We start from the raw sequence: 24775 nt of genomic DNA on the forward strand, positions 1-24775 counted from the left end.
TATGGTTTCCACCAATAGTTATTCTTGAGGTGATTTAGATATACGATTAATTAAGGCTTTATGAAAATTATCTGAAATATGACATAAGTGTTGAATATTTCTGAAAATTACCTCCTCTTACAACCCGGGTTCCTTAAAACGAGGCGTGAAAATCTTGCGGGCCGGCAAGGCGAAGGCGGCTAGTGCAGAACATTCTTCCCGGCTGTACTGGCCGTCGTCGCGTTTGTACTCTACTACCACTACCATCAGGTGGAGTAGAGTTCATTTGCCCTCCCGGCAAATATAAAAAAAAAACTGACTGGAAGCTTTATTGACGAGTGCCGCGTAAACCATTAGAGTTATATTATGTTTTGACTATATAAACGTTTTATATAACGTCATACATACTTAAAGGTGTAATCTCCCTATATTTATTTTCTTTGGATCGTCATACGAATTTCATGAAAAATGTGTTTTTATATATCATTTTAATTCATTTTCTATTTGTGCGTTGTTAGTAGGTGTTACGACCTATTTTGTTATAAATAGATCTATTTCTGTAAGCTTTTTCTAAATTTTTCAACGATAATATAATTTACTACAACACATATAAATTATTACAAATACTATACTATCTTGTGTGAGATATATTTGTATCTCAAAAAAAAAAGCATACGTTCAAATATACGCAAAACAACAATTGAAATTTTAATGCTTTCTATAAAATAGCAAATTTGTGACTTATCACCTTTATCAACTCATGTCTTTATGGAAGTTCTAGAAAAAATCGTAACGAGCAAATACATGTGTCGTATGTCCTGTAAATGATGCGACATGCGAAGTAGAATGACAATGTTTTTCGATATTGTATTTATATATATGCTCGTAATATAAATTTTTTATTAGAAAGCTAGAAATTTTGTGTAAGCCTATTTAATAAAGATCTTTCGTTCATTTTAATTAATAGAATTAAGTCTTGGTGGTAGGGCGTTGTCAAGCCGTTGGGTACTTGCGTTCTACCGCAAAACAGCAACACTTAATATTGTTGTGTTCCGGTTGGAAGGGCGAGGGAGCGGGAGGAGGGGAGGCATTGGTAGCGCATTGGTTATTTTAAGAATGTTCAATATTTTTTCCGGAGCCAATGTCTATGAGCGGTGGTGGCCACTTACCACAGGTGACGCGTGATCCGTGACCCTGTCTACCTATAATATAAACAAAATTTACGTAACCTCACTCTATGATGCTAAGAAGAGAAATCAACGTGCCAATTAATGGCAACCTTTCAGGCAAACTCTATGAGACTGAGACATATAGTCCAAATTTAATACAAAGAAATCCGAAAGACAAATCTCGTTATACTGTAATAATCCGCTGGTGCTATCTGAACCTCTCTATATGTTCTCATCAATATTTGCCCAGCCTTTTTTTTTTCAATTATATTACTAAGTATACACTAGTTCTGTCCATCCGGTAATTCTATTTTTGACACATGGAACTAGTAAGTGCGGCACTTTGGTTATCGATTCGATTATTGACACTTTGGTGGCGATTATAGATATTTGGAGTCAAAAAAAAACTTTTTTGTCTGCTGTATGTATATGTTTATTGTTATTAAAAAAACAAAACAATATAAAATTGTCGCTTTGTTATCTGTAAATTCAATATTGGTGGTTCTTGTAGCGAGTAATAGCGTTAAAATAATTTAATATTTTTAATTATGTAGTAATGGATACACAAATATAAGATTAAGGAAGTTCCATGTTGGAAGATTACGAATAATAAATAAGTTAATTTCTCTTAAATATCTATTTACTGCAATAAAACTTGTAAAACTTGTAAATATTTATTTTGTTGTTTAATTTTTGATTTAACAAACCCACAATCTAAAGTCATTATCTTCTTTTTTTTCTTTTCTTCCAAATATATATATTTAGGATTGTTTCATTTATATTTTTGAGTGATTTGTGTTTGAGATTATTTACGATTTATTTATTCACCGCAAATACATTCATCTGAATACATTCACGTCACTAAGTACGAAGAATTAAACTATTTATGACGCATGACGCTTTTTTTTTAAATAAATAAATACATTTACGTTATAATATCGTACAAAAGATATAAATGTTCATTAATATTATAAACAAGGTTTAGTTTACATTTAGGGTGGTTAACATTTTTTTATTACGCAATATAAAAATAAAGTAAATGAATAAATGAACAATATTATATTGAACCATATTTTTAATATTTATATATATATATATATATATTATAATACTTTTTATCATAATTACTGCTCAATAAATATACTAGACTGAAGCATTTTAAAATTATCTTGTTGCAGTTATAAGATTTATTCTTAAATACATTATGTATGGTTTATCGACTAATTATATCTTGATAACTTTTTCGTATTAGCGATTTAAATATGCCAAATTAGATAGACATTTCGTGAAATAGCAGCCATGACTATGCTTTACTAATTAATGAGGAGAAAACGTCTCATCGATTTATCATGAAACCAATATACTCAAAACTTATACGAGATGAAAATGGTGCATTTCGGAAAAGTTTTTGATTTATAATATTATCATATTTATAGTTGCTAGATAGTACATGTAGATAGTGGCTAGATATAACGCCGTAGACTACTGGGTTCAAATCTTAGGTCAGTCCAATAAAAATTTATTGGGTTTTTCTGTCGGTAATTCTCAGAAACAGCCCGGAGTCGGGAAGCTGGATGTGAGGCCGCCGTGGCCGACATCCGCTTTAAATTTAGAATTTGAAGTTCTTGTAGTGTGTAGATAATATTACACTAAATTAATAAAAAAAAAACATTATAATTTTATGTCACTGGAATTAAATAAAATTATAAACCATGGTCACTGTAACTTTAAGTAATTCATTAAACTTAAATTATACTCGTGAAAACTCTGAACACACACAACGTCGCGTGGGAAGAAGGCAATCAGTGGCATATTGTTAAACACACATCAATTATTACCAATTACGTTATACAAGCTCGTGTTAATACTTGAACTGCGCAAATGAATTTAAACCTATGCCATCAGTTTGTGTAATACTTATTCGTTGTATTATATTAAGTTAAAAACCTATTTCGAATGATTTTCATAAAAACTTGCGCCTACTTTGTACAACTATTTGGCTGTATCATTCGACTACTAGTATCAAGACATTTTGCAATAAAAAAAAAAAAACAAATGTCACCACCAAGAAAGTGACGAAGTATTTCCGAATGTGTTAGACAAATGGGTTATTTGTGAATAGCTTAAACACAAGTTAATCATGTCTCAGATATTTCAGATCGTTTACGAGAACATTGTTAATGAATTTTCGCTTTTAGGGTCGGATAATATTACCTCTATTAGTAAAAAAAACTGGTAAATACATATTTTACCCCGAAAATTAAAAATATGGGACCTTACTTTAAAATTATTTTTTTAGTAGAAGCGGATAAACACGTTATTTAATTAATATCTAGTTATTTAAAATTATGTTACAGGATAGCTTATAATAACATAAAAATACATTATATATGATTTTAACTATTTGGTTTTATTTGGTCTAGTGGCTCAGCGAGAGTGTTTGATAGCAAGTCTTTTTATATATAGCCAAAATGAACTCCCTATACAGTTATATATATAAATATATGTATTTACCCAAATACTATACAATATAATACACCTTTTTTCTTGACTTAACTATTCATATTGTGTTAATATTTCAACAACATTTGTCTACAAAAGCCGATATGGCCTAGTGGCTTGACTTGACGTGAATCTTCATCAATGATTGTGGGATTAAACCCAATTTCTCCACTGAATTTTCACGTGCTTAATTTTTATGATCCTCATGTGTGCTGGCGTATTGGAGCAGATTGGTGGAACATCCTTCTCAAGAGGGGAGGTGACCTTGGTCCAGTAGGAAATTTACAGTCTAATTGTTGTTTACTTCTACAATCCTATTACGTTATTATTATAGAATTAGACGTGTATTCATTTCAGGCTGTCATTGTTAGACGGAACGCATAAATTATTTACCACGTAACATCATATACGCTATGTACTTTTATTCTCAAACAATAATTACATACAAACATATAATGCACTTTTGTAGCGAAATCATTGTCTACGGAAAGTTACTAATCCACAGTACATATAATGACTACTCGTGCCTCTATCACGATGTGTGATACTAAGTAAATTGCTACACTGTTATATTTTGAATTCAACAGCCGTTAGTTCATTATTATTTATACAAGCTACACGTCCTGTCTTTGTGCATATCATTAGAGTTTTTTTAAAAATATGCTTAAAATAAACTTTATACAAACAAGCTTGTAACAACAAATGATTTGTAGATTAAGAAAATTAAATTAAATTCAAAGGCTATGTGCAAGAACAGGGTAGGTATCGCCCACTCATCAGATATTCTATTGCTGAATAGCATCTGATCCCAATTTGTACAAAGCTTGTGCTATGGAAACCAGACAACTGATATACTACATATACTACTTTTCTTTTGTAAATACATACTTTTATAGATAATTACACCCAGACTCAGGACAAATAGACATGTTCATGCACACAAATGTCTGTCCTGGGTGGAAATCGAACCCACAACCTTCGGCGTGAAAGCAAGTATCTACCAACCACGCCTACCGGCTCGTCAATCAATCAATCAACAGCCAATCGTTGTCCACTGCTGAACATAGGCCTCTCCCAAGGTGCGCCAAAGCTCCCTGTCCTCCGCCTTCCGCATCCAGTTGGTGCCCGCCACCTTCTTAAGGTCGTCGGTCCACCTGGCTGGAGGGCGCCCTACGCTGCGCTTGCCGATTCGCGGTCTCCACTCTAGGACTCGTCTGCTCCAATACGTGACCAGCCCACTGCCACTTCAGCATGCTAATTTTGCAAGCTATGTATGACTCCGGTTCTTTTCCGGATAACCTCATTTCTGATCTTATCCTTCAAAGATACTCCGAGCATAGCTCGCTCCATAGCACGCCGAGCGACTTTGAATTTGTGGACTAGTCCCGCAGTTAGTGTCCACGTTTCGGCTCCGGCTCGTCAAATATATATAATCTATAATAACTTGCTCTGGCTTAGCAGTGTAGGAAACTTGATGTTATAAGTAACTTCTCGTGTTTATACAAATATGGCCGCAGATTCTATCAAAATAATCAATACTATTGTGAATGTGTGTAATATTATTGTAAAAATATAGTGACGTATATGTAACTATTCCTATCTCGTATTATATATTCCTATCTCGTTAGAAAAATCCCGCAGTCTTGAGTTTTAAGATTAATAATCGATCGATAGAAATAACAGCTCTTTTAATTATTGTAAATAAATCAACATAAATTAATAATTCATTGATAAATGTCAAATCAATTACTTAAATTTTTAAACGCAATGTTTAAAATAATTTGTAATATCTTAAAGCTAATATTTAATCAAATTTGTAAAGTGTGAACGGCATTTTTTTTAACAAGTTTTTTTTAAACATGTAAATGGTTACTGTGACTTACGTATAAAAGATACATATATATGGTGTGGCTGGCTGTACTGTAGGCCATTTTAGACTTACATTATCTTGATGCAATTCTTGTGATTAGCGGCTGTTATGCTTACTTTTAACGACTTGATTTCTTGACAAAACTTTGAAGTTCCCTTTTACAATTTAAACAACCACTAATAAAAAATTATATAAGAAGAAGATAGATGTGAATAGGTAGTTTCTTTTATACTATTAAATTTATTATATTTGTTTTATGCGCTTTTCCTCGGCCATTTTTTATTGAATTACTTTTTTGGCAAATCTCAAAATAAAATTCCTACTTTGCGTAAATAATTCGTTTTAAATTGTTTCTTTTGTTTCTTACGCCTTAATCGCGTGCATCAGAATGACCGTACAAAGTGACAGAAGTGTTTAGTACCTATTTAGTACCTTTGTTTAAATATTTGGTACCTAAATCATTAATAAAAAAAATTAAATGGCCGATCTTTCTGAGATCAAGATGACCGGCCATTTGATTTTTTCCGCCAAAGGCCCCATATTGTGCAATTGTTTTTACACAATCATTTAGTACCTATTTGGTACCTAAACATACATATTTATTTGATCAGTAACATAAAAAATAAAGATTATCATTAGCAAAAAAAACACTGATCTGTCATTTTGTACAGACGTTCTGATGCACGCCCTTAATCTAGCTTTTTATTTTATAATACGAATGATATTTATAATCTTATATTATAAATAGTAAAGTAGGAGTTCACCACGAGGATCGTTGCAGGTTGAAGTTGCTTGAAATTTGCCAAGGGAAAACCGCCGTTAAAGCCAGCGAAAATCACTAATCAATAAGTACCAAATTTCAAGAAGTCAGAACTGCGTGTTAGGACCGAATATATTGCTACTTAAAAATATGCAATATTATTTGAATATAATAATAATAAAACGTTAAAATGGCACGAGGGTAGATTTGTAGGACTCTCGTCAGAACCGCGGGTTCGGGTAGTGTATATGTAAGCTTTATTATCTTCGGAGCAAATGATCGGTAAACGGCAAAATTCCGATTGTCAGATACAAAAATAACTCAACCATCTAATTAACTGTTGAGGTAAATGGTAGTAATATATATATATTTTTGTAATATAACTTTAATTTATTATTTATTTGCCTTGAAAGCATTGACCTAGACTTTTGTATCAGACTAAGTAAGAAGCTTGAGCTATCGCGTGTCAAGCAATCGCGTTCGACCTTGGGTCATCTTCTATGAGATCGTACTTTGGTCCAGAACGTGGTCGTGGTTCTTCCTGTGCTTAGTGCAAACGGCACTTAAAATATAATTTGGAGGAGACGATTATTAGCACCGCCAACACTCTTCATCATTATCCGCCCTTGACACCATTGTAAATTAAAGTAATTTAAAGTTGCGTGCATCGTCATCATATGTATTAGTAATTTTATTAACTTTCCGTTTTAAAGTTCTTGTTTAGGTAATATCTTGTCTAAATTTCAGATAATTTCATGTTTGTGATTTTATCTTAGGAATATGTATAATTGTGTGTTTGTATGTGTGTGTGTTTGTACATATTTATATGGATATGTACTATTTATAAGTACAAGCGTAAGTTTAATAATTCGTGAAAATAATATGCAATACGTCATTGGTAAGACATTCCTTTCTATTTACGTTATTACGATAAAATTAATTCATAAGAACTTTAATAAACAACAATCTTTGAGGAATACGTAACTAAACCTTATCAAATTCGCTTAAAACGTCGTGTAGCGACTCATTCACCATTCATTTATGGAGCTATTAAATATTATCGCTTTGAAGTACATTCGTAAACCGCGAAACATCAATGAATTTATGAGCAGTAAATAAATAATGCAGAATATTGAAAAAAAATATGTTGCTTGTTACATTTTTAATATTTACCCATTCTCTAGTCATTTTATCTATTTGATACCCGTCTGGGTGGGTATTACCCATTTACAGGTTATCAACTGAAAATCAGCTTTACAGGCACAAGGGCCATTCATTCATTCATTCATATAGCTGCCATGTTGCTGCGCATTAACGATGTAAAAAGTTGCTGGTACTATTTTGTATCTTTCTTTTTCAATAATTTATCGACAATATATGTTTTTATGTGAAAAATCAACTTTGCATTATTTAAAGTAATTCTTGAAATTTTAATTTTATAAATAAAACGTGTTTACTGTCTATGTTCCGATTTCCTAGATATTAATTTCAATAATTATTGTTAAAACATTGTTTAGAGAATTAATTGAAACATAATTATTATTAGTAATAACAATGTAATTATTATTATATTAATGTTATTATATTTGACGGGCTGATTGGCGTGGTTGGTAGATATTTGCCTTTCACGCCGAAGGTTGTGGGTTCGATTCCCACCCAGGACAGACATTTGTGTGCATGAACATGTCTGTTTGTTCTGATTCTGGGTGTAATTATCTATTTAAGTATGTATATATTATTTATTATTAATAATATGATATTTATAATTTTCTATTAATTCAATCAGAATATGGTTAGAAATTAAAAATAAGTTTTTTAATGATAATCTTAATTTATTTTGTGTGTGTCGGAAACGACTCTAACGATTTGGTTTTCGTATTTCGATGAGGTCTGCTTATTAATATTAAATTATAAAAATAAAACTAATATTACTCGAGCCGAACGAAGCTTAAATACCTACGCGAGCAACTTTAATATAAAAGGGTGCCAAATGCATGACTCGCTTGGTGCATCTAACTAAGGCTGGTTCAGATTGTGTTGTAGTATAAATAAATTCAATTATTGCAATTTTGCAAATCAATACAAGTTATATTTATATAGTTATCTTTTTCATTATATACATTGGGGGTCACTATTTTGACAAAGCTGCACCGTACCTCCTGTGGTCACGAGCTGACAGACAATCACAAATCTCGCTCAAAATCTCCTGTCATATACTTTGTCGTAGATATTTTGTTGATCCACAAAATTCTCACAAAGAGCTTTTACATAATTGTTATTGTTTTGGCTTCATTCGCTTTATACCGACAATTTTGTTCTCCGACTAAATTGACATAATAAGCTTAATCTCAAAGCAATGCAACTATAAACTATCATAAAAAAGTTTATTTAATTAGGAGTTAAGAATCTGTAAAACAATCAGAAAAACAAGTAAAACTTCCTTATATATTATTAAGTATAAAATAAAAAAAAAAGAAAGCATAAGATAAATTATCTTTTTCGTTACTACGGTACTTCTATCGAAACGCATACCAACTTCACTTCACTCCCTTTAAATACTGGAAATATTCCTTTCAATATGTTAACATACAAATTATATTCATTCCACTACACAATTATATATGTATGTATATCTTTGTTGGTAAGAGGAAAATTATAAACTCAGTCCAAGCCTAATAAAACTAGCAAAGCTTACAGATGGCTATTAGAGAATAAATACGATAAATATTTATAATAAAAACAGTCTATGTAAATGCAAACGCCAGTACAGACACTTAAAAAGAATGGTGCGCGGGCGCATAACACTGAACGATACTTAGAAACAGTGCGCATGATTTCCGCATATTTCTAAATGACTCTCGTGTCTTGATTGTAATATAAATAATTGGATAGACCTTAAGTCTATGCTTTTTAAAAATGCAGTCCGTGTTTATGATTTGATGCTAATTCGTTCAAGTAATTCTATTTTTAATAACTCGATTTCTATAGTTATCGAACCACAAAGGGATATAAAAAACCGCATCAAAATTTACCACGTGATAAAATATTTTCTATACTAAGAATGAATAAACAAGCAACTATGTATTTTGATGGATTTGATATATACTTTAGTTAATAAAGAATAATTGAATGGGTTACTTAAGTGGTTTTCTTTCTGACTTATTGTATCACTACGACACATAATACATTTCATCATCATCCCTTCGTCGTCGACTGTTGAGCATAGGTCTCTCTATGGCACGCCACTGAGCTCGATCTTCGGCTCCCAGTCCCCATCCGCTGCATTATACATACATACTTATAGTAACAGCCCTTGAATGTCCCACTGCTGGGCTAAGGCCTCCTCTCCCTTTTTGAGGAGAAGGTTTTGGAGCTTATTCCAACACGCTGCTCCAATGCGGGTTGGTGGAATACACATGTGGCAGAATTTCAGTGAAACTAGACACATGCAAGTTTCCTCACGATGTTTTCCTTCACCGTCAAGCACGAGATGAATTATAATCACAAATTCAGCACATGAAAATTCAGTGGAGCTCGCCCGGGTTTGAACTCACGATCACCGGTTAAGATTCACGCGTTCTTACCGCTGGGCCATCTCAGCTACATACATACACTAACACAATACATTAAAAAAATCCTTTATAGGACAAGCTTCGCCCGCGTGTTAGGAGTCAGGTTTTAATTACTCTATACCCTTTTCTGTATCCCTGACAACGTGTATGCAAAATTTTATTATGATCAGATGAGCAATTAAGCCGTGAAAACGTAACAAATACTAATATTATAACTAAATTATGTATATATGTATGTCTGTTACGATTTCACGGCTAGACCACTGAAGCAATTTTGATGAAATTTCGTATCATACAAGCCTGAACTCCAAGGAAAGACATTTTTCATGAATAACGCCTGAAAACAAGTACATTATATGACGTCATATTACCACGGGGGTGAAGTAGTAACGCTTAAAGCGCTTGAAAGCGCGTGAAATAGCTAGTTAATAATAAACTTCATACCGTCAGACGATGTCATGGCCAAAATTTAATTAAAATTATTAAACATTTTTTTTCATAAAATATTGCATTCGTTCATCATTCACTTTACTTTTACGAACGTCCTTGTACGTGACGCACTAATGTATTGAAATGTCGGTTCGGGTAAATATTTCGTATTTACGTATTTTGTATTACATTTAAAATAAATAATCTAAAAATAACGTATTCATCATATTGTTTTAGATTATGCTATTGTTGCGTTCTAATATTATGATTCAATTTACTGACTGAAACTAAAAACTTAACGTTTATACGTATAAATACTTGGTAGGAGGGCTTTGTGCAAGCAAAACAGTCTGGTTAGGTACCACTCAGCCGTCATTTATTTTACTGTCAAAAAGCAATACTTAGTATTTTACTTTATTCCGGTTTGAAGGGCGAGTTAGCCAGTGGAAAGCACAAGGGACATAACTTAGTTCCCTGAGTTGATGGCGCATTGTCGATATTTCTTGCAGCGTCAATGTCTATAGTGACCACTTACTATTATATGGTCCATTTGCCTGTAAGCGTACCTATTGTATAAAAAAAAATTAGTAGCTCAATGGGATAAGTGCCGCCTACCTATGTAAAGGCCTAAGTTTGATTCCAAGCATTGAAGTGATTGAACGCCGTACAAACTCTTTTAATACAAGTTTTATACTTTATTCTACAGTAATATATATTTTTATTCAAGTTTTAAACCAATCAGGCTGTTTTGTGTCAATTAAATTATAACACGTAACGTTAGCAAAATATTTGATAACAAGCGCAGATAAAAAAAGGATAATGTAATAGTTATTACTGAAAATTTAAATGAATGTCTTTAAAATTTAATATATTGTTAAACATAGCTGACTTTTATTATGTCAATCAGCTGATCCACTGCGCTGACACTGATTAAATGTCAAGCGAACGATGATGATGACGATGAAAATAATGATAATGCTAGGTAAGTGAATAAAAGGTTTCCATACCTTATTTCGCTTCTCTTTGCTGATTATGAATATACTTTAAAATACCAGCACTTTTCATTTTCAAGGTCAAAACTACCGTTTTTTTTAAATGTTATTTATAGTAAATATGTGTCTTAGAAGAGCTAATCATCTGGGGACCCTGTCACTGTCAAAAACAAATCTTATCACTTAAAAACAGTTTTTTATAAAAAAATTCTTATGCCTTCAGCACTACTGAGAAAGTACAGCCACTTTTTTACGCAGGAAAAACGCATTACGCGTTTCCCCCAGAGAAACAGTGTGGGGCTTGCCGGTGTCTAAGGCGCCGAGTGCGCCCCGAACATCGGAAAACCCACAAAAAAATCAGCGGTACCCTTTCCGTCTTAACGAGGAGCGCCACGGGATCTTGCTTGCCTTTGTAGGTAACAATTTTCTTGCATATCGATATTTATTACAATAAAATTCTTAATGTTTTTCGGAAATACACCCACTGCTGGGCCTTCTCTTCCCTAAAGGCCTTCTCTCTTTTTTTGAGGAAAAGGAAATACACCCAATTTAATGAAATAGACTTAGTTAATGGTTATTTACTGTCCAAAGTTCACTATATAAATTATGCTTCATACACGAACACATTATACAAAAGTGTAATTGTTACGCTACATTATAGCCGACACACATTACACGAAGAATGAATGAATCACGACTTGTCACATTTATTTTGAAAGATTAATTTTTGTTTCTTTATATCAAATATATCAAGAACGAAAACTAATTAATTTGTGCACAAAATTTATTTTACATATATATTATTATAGCAATATTGATAGTAGAGGAAGCCTACAAGTATATCGGAGTAGTCTGCACGTGTTAGATGAAATTCCACTTATGTATCCACGATATATCGTATTGGAGGATGAGCATGATGGAGCAAAATTCAAATCTCCTCCTCAATTTAGAACAATTTTAATGTAAATATTAATTATTGAGTTGCGATTTAAAGGGGAAATGCTGCTATCATTCTTGCCACCATTCCACGCGGTCACAATTTGTACAGTAACTATTTTTAATTTTTATTTGTATTAATTTAAGGGGATTTTTTATTATTGTAAACTATCCATCAAATAAGCTGGTCAGTATATAAACTCTTGACACATAAAATATTATAATCTATTTACGTTCTAACGCTTTACCCGCGATTCGCTTGCGTCGTAATTCAGAATTACTAAATACCATTAATTTATTTAATAATAAATCTGTATTTGGTTCTAAATTTGGCTCAACATAAGTAGTCTCAGCTCCTGTTTCCAAATCTCACCACTCAAAGCTAGCACCCAAGTGCAAGTTAAGAATTTATGGTGGGTGAGTCCATGTTCTCATGTCTGTTAATGAATATTCTACATCTGGAATCACATAAGATGTTCGTAGTATTCGGGGATGTACACGTGCTTTTAAAAAATCTTCGTTCCATTTCGGCTTAGTTAATGTCCTTTTCGCTAGCTCGATACTGGGGATCGAAGACTCTGAAATTAAGGGATGGAAGTGACGGTTAAAGGAAATATTATTATTAATATAAATACATATATAAATATTTATGGGATGCTACCTGTGTCAATACCTTTGCGGTCTCTCATCTGGCTCACACAACACGGACGGCTGGGGCGGCTGCGGAGAGTGCAGCAGTGAGAAAGTGGGTGAAATACGCCCCCTTGTGTAAATTTTTTTTATTTGTGCCACTAGCGTTCGAGACGTCGGGATGTTGTGGGTTGGATGCCCTTACCTTTATCAGGGAGATGGATTTATCAGGGAGGGAGAGAGGGGATTTGACAGTAGCTCTGGGTCTTACTTGGCCCAAAGGTTGTCCATTGCCGTACAGCGTGGAAATGCGGCCTGCATTATGGGCAGCTTTGCGTCGGGTAGGGATCGGGAGGAACTGTTTTATATTTAATTTAAAAAAAAAAAGAAAAAAACGTCATTAATCAAATATACATAGTTATCTATTATGTAAATTAGCGAGTAATTATCGTTGTTCTTAAATTTCTGTAAAATTAATAATATCTTAAATATACATACATATATATCCGAACCGGTGGTAGCGCTTGTTGATTCACAAGTACATGTAAAAGTCGATTTGAATAAAATATTGTTATTTGATTTGATTATTCAATTTGTCTCAATCAATCAACAGCCAATCGTTGTCCACTGCTGAACATAGGCCTCTCCCAAGGTGCGCCAAAGCTCCCTGTACTCCGCCTTCCGCATCCAGTTGGTGCCCGCCACCTTCTTAAGGTCGTCGGTCCACCTGGCTGGAGGGCGCCCTACGCTGCGCTTGCCGATTCGCGGTCTCCACTCTAGGACTCGTCTGCTCCAACGGCCATCGGTCCTACGACATACGTGACCAGCCCACTGCCACTTCAGCCTGCTAATTTTGCAAGCTATGTCGGTGACTCCGGTTCTTTTCCGGATAATCTCATTTCTGATCTTATCCTTCAAAGATATTCCGAGCATAGCTCGCTCCATAGCACGCTGAGCGACTTTGAATTTGTGGACTAGTCCCGCAGTTAGTGTCCACGTTTCGGCACCGTATGTCATGGCAGGTAAGACGCATTGGTTGAAGACTTTCGTCTTCAAACATTGCGGTATAGACGACTTGAGGACTTGACGAAGGTTGCCAAATGCTGCCCATCCCAAGCGAATTCTTCGATCGGCTTCCTTCTCAAAGTTGTTCCTACCGACTTGTATTATCTGTCCTACGTATATCGGTCCCGGCACGACATGCCTATTGAACATGACCTTGGTCTTGTCCAAGTTCATACCGAGACCGACACACCGGGAAGACTCGCCTAGGCTACGCAGCATTTCGGTGAGTTGTTCCAGCGACTCTGCTATGATGACGATATCGTCGGCAAATCGAAGGTGTGAGATGTACTCGCCGTTTACATTGACTCCATACCCAGTCCAATCCAGCGTCTTGAAAACGTCTTCCAACGCGTTGGTGAACAGTTTCGGGGATATTACATCCCCCTGTCTCACCCCTCTGCGCAGTTGGATCGCCTTCGTCTTACAGTCCTGGATGTGGACAGTCATTGTAGCGGCGTTGTACAGACATCTCAGTACCTCGATATATCTCCAATCGATATGACATCTCTGCAATGAGTCGAGCACTGCCCAGGTTTCGATGGAGTCGAAGGCTTTCTCGTAGTCCACAAATGCCATACACAGCGGCTGATTGTACTCTTCGGTCTTCTGCACAATCTGCCGAACAGTATGGATGTGGTCCACGGTGCTGTAGCCTGATCGAAAGCCGGCTTGCTCTGGGGGCTGGAACTCGTCAAGTCGTCTGGCGAGACGGTTCGTGACGACTCTTGAGAACAGCTTATACACGTGACTCAGGAGGGAGATTGGTCTGTAGTTTTTCAAGAGGGTTTTATCACCTTTCTTGAAAAACAGTACCACCTCACTCCCGCTCCACGTTTCCGGGGTCTTGCCATGTTGGATGACGGAATTAAAGAGGCTTGCTAGCTCTTTCAGGACCGGAGTCCCGCCTGCCTTAAGCAACTCTGTTGTGATTCCGTCATCTCCCGGAGCTTTGTTGTTTTTAAGCTGTTCTAGAGCCGCCCTAATCTCTCCTTGGTCAACGACCGGGAGCTCCTCGGAGTAATGGCGCATAAGAGGGGCGCGCTGGTCATCAATACTGATTCCCACGGGTTTATCCCTCTCCTAAACCTCTCTACTTCTCCGACAATCTCAGGCCTAGAGGTAACGACCCCACCGTTTTCAGTTTTAAGTTTTGTCAGACGCGGCCTCCCAAACTTGCGAGCGAACACTTTCGATCCCCGATTTTGCTCAATCGCAGCCTTGATGGCACGGGTATTGGAGCGTCGGAGATCGCGTCGCGTCAGCGTTTTTATTGTTCGGTTTAAGGCCTTATCTGACAAAAACGATGGTAGTTCTCGTCGTTTTCTCATGAGCTCGAGTGTCTCAGCAGAGAGTTTTGGTGCGTTTTCTCTTCTCTGTGGCGGAAAACACTTGCGGGATGTGTTTTGCAGTATTTTGACCAGCGTGTCGGTTCTCTCATCAATGCTGCTTATGGTTTCCAACGCGGTGAATTGATTTTGAAGTTCCATTTGGAACTTTTCGGAGCCTTGAGCAGCTTGGAGCATGGTAGGTCGGAGAGTAGACCTCATCATTCTCGATCTTTCGGCTTTTAAGTTGATATTTAGAGTGCCTCGAACCAAGCGGTGATCACTTCCGGTATTAAACCTGTTGATCACTGAAACATCTCTAAATATGTGCCCTTTATTCGAAATGATAAAGTCTATCTCGTTCCTTGTCACGTTATCGGGGCTTCGCCAGGTCCACCTCCTCTGAGGCTTCTTTTGAAAGAAAGAATTCATCAAAAAAAGCCCCTGTGCTTCGAGAAAGTTTACCAGCATTTGCCCCCTGTGATTTCTGCAGCCCAAGCCGTAAGGTCCGACTTTCGATTCACCGCTATCTTGTACTCCCACTTTAGCATTAAAGTCTCCCATAACAACATTGTAGTGGGCCTTCGAGGTGTCGTTGAGGGCCTTTGCGATGTCCTCGTACATCGCTTCGACCACATCATCAGAGTATGTCGAAGTTGGCGCATATACCTGTACGACCTTCAGGGAGTACCTGTCGGAAAGTTTTAGGACAAGGTACGCTACCCGGTTCGACACACTACTGATTTCCACAATGCTGCTAATGAGATCCTTTTTGACTAGAAAACCGACACCACCCTGGGAGAGGTTATCACCTCCGCGGAAGTAGAGTAAGTTACCGGACTCTAGAAATATCGTGTCCTCCCCCTGTCTTCGGACTTCAGATAACCCCAGTATATGCCAGTTTATATGACTTAACTCTACTTCTAATTCGGCGAGGTGATGGTCCAGCCTCATCGAGCGTCCATTATACGTTGCCATGTTCAGTCGTTTTATACGGTAGCCTGCCGTGAACCGGTGATTCTTAGCACCCCCTGCCCTGCCGATACCGCGACCGCTACCTTGGTCGGGCCTAGCGGGCTTGCCGGTAACTGGGGGCCTTTTTTTTGGGCGCATCTGCCATTAATGGAGGGGTTTGCCCATACTCGCCGCGCTGGGCAGGCGTGTTGGCGAGCGCAGTAGGGGGGGTAAGATGTTTATGGGAGGAGGGACGCTGCTGCCCATCCCCCCTTTTCCCCGTCCCTCAGTCGCCTCTTACGACACCCACGGGATGAGATTGGGGGAGTACTATTCTAAGCCGGTACTCCGACCGGTGGCGACCGTCCAGGGTTGGAGGAGGTGCTGCGAATCAGGACTCTCGCCCAGCAAGCCCTGATTCGCAGGTGGGAGGAGGATCTGAGGTCCCCATCAGCAGGCCTGGCGACAGTGGAGGCGATCCGTCCCCACTTGAGTCGCTGGGTAACGAGAAAAGGCGGCACACTGACCTTCAGACTGACTCAGGTGCTTACTGGACATGGGTGCTTCGGTAAGTACCTGCACGGAATAGTCAGGCGGGAGGTAACGCCCTCCTGCCACGAGTGTGGTGCGCCTACGGACACGGCATGCCACACTCTGATGGAGTGTGCCGCTTGGGGGCCTCAGCGCCTTTCCCTGGCGACTTTAATCGGCGGAGACCTTTCGCTGCCGAGCGTGATAAATGCCATGCTTGGTAGCGAAAGGTGCTGGATGGAGATGGTCTCCTTCTGCGAAAATGTCATGTCGCAGAAGGAGGCCGCGGAGCGGGAGCGCGAGGAGAGTGCCTCCGCTGACCCGCTTCGTCGAAGAAGACCGGGGAGAAGACGCCAGCGCTATGCGCATCTTCTCCTCCCGCCGTGAGTGTCGCCGGGGCCAGAGGGTCTCTGTACCCCGAGTACCCCCTAGGATTTGGAAGCCCGCAGAAGCGGGCCAACCGTCGGGACGGCACGGTAGTATGCGCAAGCGATCCCGTGACGTCCCCCGACAAGATGGAGTGGGTACCGCTGGTTTTTAGTAGGTATTCCGGCGCCTGCAGCGCCGGCGAGTCCCACATACCCCCCCCCCAAAAAAAAAAAAAAAAAAAAGGATTCTATTTCTTTATAGTTACGTTTTAACAGCCAGTCTGTTAAGGCTTTTTGCTATCATAGTATGTACTGGAATATATGTCCACTTCCTGGTTTATTTTATTAAACAAATAAATAGATTGTCTTGAGTATTGTCTTGAGGCAAATTTACTTTTGATAGATTCATTATATGGCACTGTGTACTTCCTGCGTTTATTTGTTAATAGAGGTAAATATTTCAAGCTTTTATGGAGCCTTAATACTGTTGCTATTATATAAAGTTTTCTCACCGTAAGTAGACCGCTTATCTCGTACAGTGCAGTGGTAGGGAATCTATATGGTTTGCTGTACATCACCCTCATCAAACATCTTTGAGCTCTTTCCAGTTCAAGGAATCTAGTCTTAGCTGCTCCACCCCAAACAGGAATGCAGTAGCCCAAGGTCGATTGTACTAAAGCTATGTACACTTTATTTAGTAAGGGCTTTGCACATACATACCGTAGAGATTTAAAAATACAGATAAACTTTCTAACCCTAGTTATCATCAGTTCCAGTTGCGAATACCGAGATAATCTTTGGTCAACCATAACACCAAGGTATTTTACACTAGCCACTTTATTTATTTGAGGACAGTCACAATCAGACTCGAGGTCGTCAGAGCATTTATGAATTTTTATGATAAAATCGGATTTCGGTTGAGCGCTGCTAACTTTCGTAAAGCAAACGTAATTTGTTTTGGAGATATTCAAAGTCAATAAGTTTCATTTAGCCACTTTGCAACTTTTTTAAGTCCTAATTCCGCTGTTTTCTTCAAAGAAGACCAATTGTCTGCCACGAATACGATGGCAGTGTCATCTGCATAGGTAAAAATTTGGCCGTCTTCAAGCTCCATATCACACAACTGATTAATGTAAATCAAAAACAGGGTCGGGCCAATCACGCTTCCTTGGGGGACTCCGTAATTAACAGTTACAGTATCACTAATAAATTCACCTATTTTGACGGATTGCTTTCTGTCTTTAAGGTAACTTGTGAGAAGCGAAAGGGATTTATCCCTAAAACCAAGACCCTCCAGTATCCTCAATAGAATATGCACAGACACCGTGTCGAAGGCTTTTTTCAGACTAGAAACACCGCCAAACATTTTTTGCCCTTATCAACCTGCCGGACAATTACTTTGCTGAGATCCCCGACCGCATCCTCAGTGGACACACCTTTACGGAAACCATACTGCGATTTGGAAATGATATTATATTTGTCAAAGTAGTTCTGGAGCCTTCTATTCACTATTTTTTCCATAATTTTTGAAATACCGGTCAAAACAGATATTGGTCTATAATTTGTTATATCATCCCTGTTTCCACTCTTATATACTGGTGTGATTATAGACTGCTTAAAGGCCTCCGGAAATGTACCTTGTTCGAAACTCAAATTAATTATTTTACTTATTATAGGAACAACAATGTCCTTGGCCATTTTTAGGAATGCGGTCGGGATGGTATCCCAACCTGTTGCACTATTTGTATCTAAGTTCATAAGCGTACTCTCTACTTCTAATGGATCTGTACATAATAGCACAAAAGAACTTACCTGAGGACTACAAATATCTGAACCGGTACATACAGCATGTAAGTTATCAGTAATAATAGCCTGAGCAAGGGAACTACCTATACTTGCAAAGTAATGGTTGACCTGATTAACTGACTGTAAAGGCGTCTCTTTAAGATTGAGAAGATCGGTGCATGGTATTTTCGGTGCTTTTATTTGAGTTATAACGTCAATCGTCTTCCATAGTAATTTTGAATCTGTTTTTGATATAGCCAGTTGTTTCTTAAAATAATCTCTTTTTAACTTTTTTATTCGTCCATTACAGAAATTTCCGTATCTTTTATATGTAGTTTTTAAAATTTCATCGCATGGATTAGCTCGCAATTTCCTCTGCAACATATTTCGTAATCGATCACAACGCAGGATACCCTCATTCATCCAAGGCTTGAGTATACGTCTATTACTAGAAGTGCAAACGCTTCTAGTGTGTTTCTTTAAACAAATTTGTATTACTTCAACTAGTAGGTTAGCCAAAATGTTGGGGTCACTTTGTTTGTAAGTATTTAAGTAATTTAAATATTTATTTTGTAGGGTCAAACTATAGTAAGCTTCTTTAAAATCCACTACAACTTCCTTTGGTTTTTTCTCCTTAAGAGGCTTATTACAGTACATGGATAAAAATACCATTTACATATACAGCAAGGTTGAGCATCTTCTGACAGTGTCCTAAGCCGAGGTTCGGCCTTACAGGAGGCGCCGACATCCGGTGTCGCTGTCGAAGCCATTTAGGCCAAAAGCAATAATAAATCGAAAAAAAAAATTAAGCAATTTTTCCAGATGTTTTCCTCCGACAAAATGAAATGTATGAACGAAGTCGATCCTTACAAAAAAAATATTATTATACATTCGGTAATGTAATGATTTTCTTTGTTTGTTCTAAGTAACCAGGTCGCTCTCCTATTTTACCGTATTGCATTAAACCTTATGGATAGTAATTATTTGTGTTTATTTCATCTTAATTTGTAATACTCATACATGTTCGCAACACTGAACGGTACTATAAAACTTGTGATATTCATTCATTAACAAATTACATTTAAAAAAGAAAATGTGCTAAAAGATTTAGTCGGGAGTACGAATAATGCTCCCAATTATGGGAGAATATATATAAAAAAAACAAACTAAAGGATAAACTACTTAAATACTATGTCATCCAAATAATTCAGTCGCTTTTGTGTTTGTGCGTGTTATCGTTTTACCCTAACCCGCTTAAGCCAACTGGTTTGTAAAACTGCTGTTATGTCGATCATGTAGCTGGACTTTAAGAATCTTGAATATTGTCCATAATACGTATCATTTATTATTGTTGTTAATCAATACGAATCGTGTTTCTTTTTCTTGTTACGATTAATGATTAGGCGGTTATTATATCGTAATAAAATTTTGGTATTAATTTATTATATTTTTTTATCTCGAAAGACGAAATTCACTTACCAGTTATTTCTTCGGATAATATTGTTCCAAAGTCCTGTGTTCAAGCCCCATGTTAGGGTAAAAGGTATTCGCTTTTTCCGTCGAAAAATTTTAAGTAGCAGCCAGATGTCTAGAAGTATGAACTCTTTTTGGTAGTGTCGGATTCGCCGTCATGAGGACCATTATCATTCTGCAGATATACAGTTATTCTTGTTTGAATGGCGCTTGCCAGTTTTAACTCAGCAGAATACGATCGCGAAATTTCATAAAGTAATATGCGACATTGAATAATTAGGTCATTCAAGTATACAGACAACAAAGTAACTCAAATCCTTTTTCAACATTTCACGAGCGAGATCTTACAGAATAACTGCTTAGCTCACTTGGCTGAGTTCGTTCGACGAATTTAACTTGCATTTTAACGTAAATAATTCTGCGCTAGTTTAAATGTTTCGAAATTTGAATAATTAAATGTGTTATTTTAAAAAGGTATTTATATAGTCGATGCTATTGTAGGCATTGCATTTGATTTAAGCAGTGAGATATATCTCGAAAAATAATAACTTCTATAAGCAACCCATTACCATGTGGCGCATTTCGCACTCGTCGGCCTTCCTTCCATTAATAAATTAAAACAATGCCACTCGTCAACACTCAATACAATCGTCTGATATCAGAATGAATTATATTAATTTAAACTGTGATGTTCGATAATTCCTTGATCTAACCGTTAATAGAACACGTCATCAGCCTAACCAGATGCGCTTAGATTTAACCGATTCTAAGCCGGTTGAAACCAGCTAGGTATAAGAAAACACGCAACTTCAATTGTTTAGATTAACTAGAGTACTGAGTTGCTTAATAATTGTCATCGTGGTCATCATTCAAAAGGTCGCAATTTCGATTTAATTACTAGATAGACTTTCATATGTGCGGAATAAGAGTATTTGAAATCAAGACGCAAGGTATTTACATATTTAAGTATGAGTTTTAGTGTTTATTGTGAACACATTTTTACAGTGCGGGATAAACCTTATGTTTTATTTATGTATCTTTAATCATCACTCTGTACGATAAGCTAAAAATGAACTGCATTTGTTTTATTGTATGGATGCATTTAATCCATAAGTGTTTTGCATCATAATCGGTTTTATTCGTTGTCAATTGAAGTTTTTCTAGAACCCGAGGCGGTCTGTCTTATATTATTTATTTGTGAAAATCTATAAGGCATATCTATAGGTAGGTAATTATTGTTTACTGAAATATTTTTGCTATTTAATAAGATGAAAAGAATGTCTTTACATTATATATTCTCATATTTCTTTTTTTTTTTTTAAATGTTTAACATGCTTGTTTTCTTAATAAAAAATAGTTATGTTTTATTGAACTTGCATGTAATAATAATAATTGAATATGAAGAGGTTAATAATAATATTCTTCATTGTTGACCATAACTTAGAATTACACCGAGACACAATAAATTTCAATTAAAATATCGTATGTAATTAATTAGTTAATCAAGATTTTTTTAATTTGTCAAGCCTTTTTTTACAGGGCCTCGTTTTGCTGGCACAATAAGTTTAAATTATTAATTATCATAGTTACTTTTAATAACCGTCCTGTTGAAACGGGTTTGGAATGTCTTCCACCACGCTGCTCCAATGCGAGATGGTGTATACATATGCGAGTGTGTGTTTGTAAAAATGAAACAAAATATATAGGAACAAATAAACAATATTTTATATTTCAGGGGCGCACGAAAACGTCTAATCTAAAATACATTATTTTATGACATTCTAAGAATAACAGCTAAATGATATCATATGTTTAGCAGCAAAATCGGTTCAGAGGTCTTTTATTTACTTAAATGCAGTTGTATTGGTACACATAGAACAGGCAACTTTTATAAAACGATACGGTCACGATCAAGGCAACAATTAATTTGTAAAGTAATACATAAACACGTGCACACTCATATATATCTTACAGCATTAACAATTTCTATACGACTTTAGATCTTTAATCATTAAATCAGTTCTGGTCATGATTTAAAATTAATTTAGTTTTCGTATTTATTAATTTTTTTATATAAATTCACTATTTCAGCCACCAAGAGCATTCGTGGTAAACTTCGAAGCGAGCATAAATTACCTTACACGTATATTTTAATAGTCTGATGTACATAAATAGACAGCGATCTGCCACCATCGGAACAATTCTGGCGTAATATCAATAGCTTTACGTGCTTTCTAAAGCAATGGACTTGAGCCCGATGACTTCGGATCTGCAGATTTATAAACAAGCCGCTAGACTTGAATCATTAACATTGTCACAATTGTTAGTAGCGACTTATGCATTGACGCAATGCTTCGTTTCTGAACTAAATTTCTTACGAATGTTCTTGGCAACTCTTACGATGTCTAAAAATGATAATATTGTTGACAAATGACAAACTTATTAGAATGACAAAAGTTAACACTTCAATGATTGTCAATATATCAGATTACGTAACATTAAATAGTTAAAAAAAAATTTAGAATTAAATAAACGACCGATCAACAAAAACGAAATGTACACTTATTTTTGTTTCTCACTGCACATTGTAGAGATAAAAACAAATTTTGGATATAATCGATTTCAAATTCTAGAACATAATTCATAACAATTATTTTATCAACTTTACTAATTAATCATCGCTATAAAAATATTTATATAATTTAAATGTCTAATTATTCATGGAAAACGTTTATTGTATTTGATACATTATAACACAACATCAATATAGCGATACCAAAATAGTACAAGTGTATTTTAAAATTATATAAACAATTGTTATACAACAGACGTGCAAAGTCACATTGTAAAAAAAAAAAAAAAAATTGTCTATGGATTTTGTCAGCGCTACTAAGCCTTAACGATATGTAACATGCGTTTTTCATATGCCCGTTAATATACAATACTATAAGAAAAAAACCGTGTATCGTTTGTTTAACATTACTGTATTCGTTGCACATCACTACGACATTTCAAGTTCGATTACGATACCGAGTGTCGATTTTGTTCTTCCAGAGAATAGACAAGAATTTTCTTTATGGTACATCTAAAGCAACTACAGAAACATACACTTATAAAGCAAAAACAATAAACCTTTAATGTACTAAATGCGATCTACGATGACTTTCTTTGAAATGTCTATAATAAGGCACCACAGTGGCAGTGTTTTTGCAACCAATCTCTGCGAAAATCCATAGACTATTTACACTTTTTATACACCCTACTGCGTTTATTTATGAAACTACGTTTAAAACATACTCCGATCATTTATGTCCTTATATATTGCGGTGAAATATCTCACCAATATAAATGTGATAGATGGAAAAAAAAAAACGCAGTAGACATTGATCGCTTGTAGAAGACTTTGTTTGTGATGTTCAAATGCGTTCAACTTATCACGATTATCCGATATCAAATAGCAATTTGTTTATATAATTTCAAAAAAAAAAACACTATATCGGTCTTTTAGACCTTTATATTATTGCAATTGAATATCATGCCTCGAAATACATCATCGTATAAAAACCAGAAAATCGTATTGCATCTAATATCCATTTGAGTATGTACAATGTATCAGAGAGGAAACATCAACAGTCCCATTGTTGGGCAATCCTCTTCTATATCATACTTGGAGCGTGATCCACCACGCAGCTCTCGTAAATTGTAATGCTCTCTTGAATTTCACTATATTCTGCTTTAATATCTAACGTACTTTTATGAAACAATAATAAATAACCATTTTTCTTTTAACACTAACATATTGTAACGATAATCCAGAAATATGATATAATTATAATATAATTGATTAATCTGAAATTTATTGCTATCATTTCCATCGTTTTCATATTATTATTATATTTCTTAAATAAGACACATTATAATGAATTGTATTTTAAATTATTTAAATAATCATTTTAAAAATAGAGAAAATACGAAAAATTATTGGAGAATGTAGTTTGATATTATTTGTGCGTTTCGAGTATAATTATTATTATATTAATGGCAACACTTGGTAATGGAATGTTTCGCGACAATGGTTACTGATACGATTTTCTGGATTTTGTAACGTTCATTATAGCTGCTAATAAGGACGCTTAATGCTAGCGCCTCGACTTTTTTTTTCAGGACCGATTCTTAATTCGATGACCTGCAAAAGAAATAAGACATTATTTGAAATACTCAGATAATATGAACTTGTTTTGTTCAATAGGAGAGGCACGTTTCATCAAATCTACTACCAAACAGCGATAATTTGTACTCTGGTTTGAAGGTCGAGTGAAGCAAAAAATTACAAGGCGCCTTGGCGGTATCCATATTTATTTATATTTACAATTATACAAAAGGAGGATTAGTGAAATGTAAACATTTCTGTAAAAAAATAAATAAATATTTATTC

The 24775-nt window shown here is 35.8% G+C and overlaps 2 protein-coding genes across 2 annotated transcripts in view; both read right to left on the reverse strand.

Moving 5' to 3' along the window:
• Positions 1-17490: 17490 nt before the first annotated feature.
• Positions 17491-19637, reverse strand: LOC126780688 (uncharacterized). Its single transcript, XM_050505320.1, has 4 exons — positions 19550-19637; positions 18618-18866; positions 17595-17755; positions 17491-17511 (listed from the first exon to the last, which is right to left on the reverse strand). Exons 1-4 carry the CDS (start codon positions 19635-19637, stop codon positions 17491-17493), a joined length of 519 nt encoding a protein of 172 aa, XP_050361277.1.
• Positions 19638-22041: 2404 nt separating this feature from the next.
• Positions 22042-24775, reverse strand: part of LOC126780490 (dnaJ homolog subfamily C member 11) — a 28241-nt gene continuing 25507 nt past the window's right edge. Inside the window, exon 13 of the mRNA XM_050505040.1 lies at positions 22042-24526. Coding sequence (XP_050360997.1) covers positions 24501-24526 — 26 coding nt within the window. The 3' untranslated portion in view covers positions 22042-24500. The remainder of the gene's footprint in view (positions 24527-24775) is intronic.

This window comes from Nymphalis io, chromosome Z (assembly GCF_905147045.1).
Source record: "Nymphalis io chromosome Z, ilAglIoxx1.1, whole genome shotgun sequence".
In the NCBI taxonomy this organism is placed as follows: domain Eukaryota; kingdom Metazoa; phylum Arthropoda; class Insecta; order Lepidoptera; family Nymphalidae; genus Nymphalis; species Nymphalis io.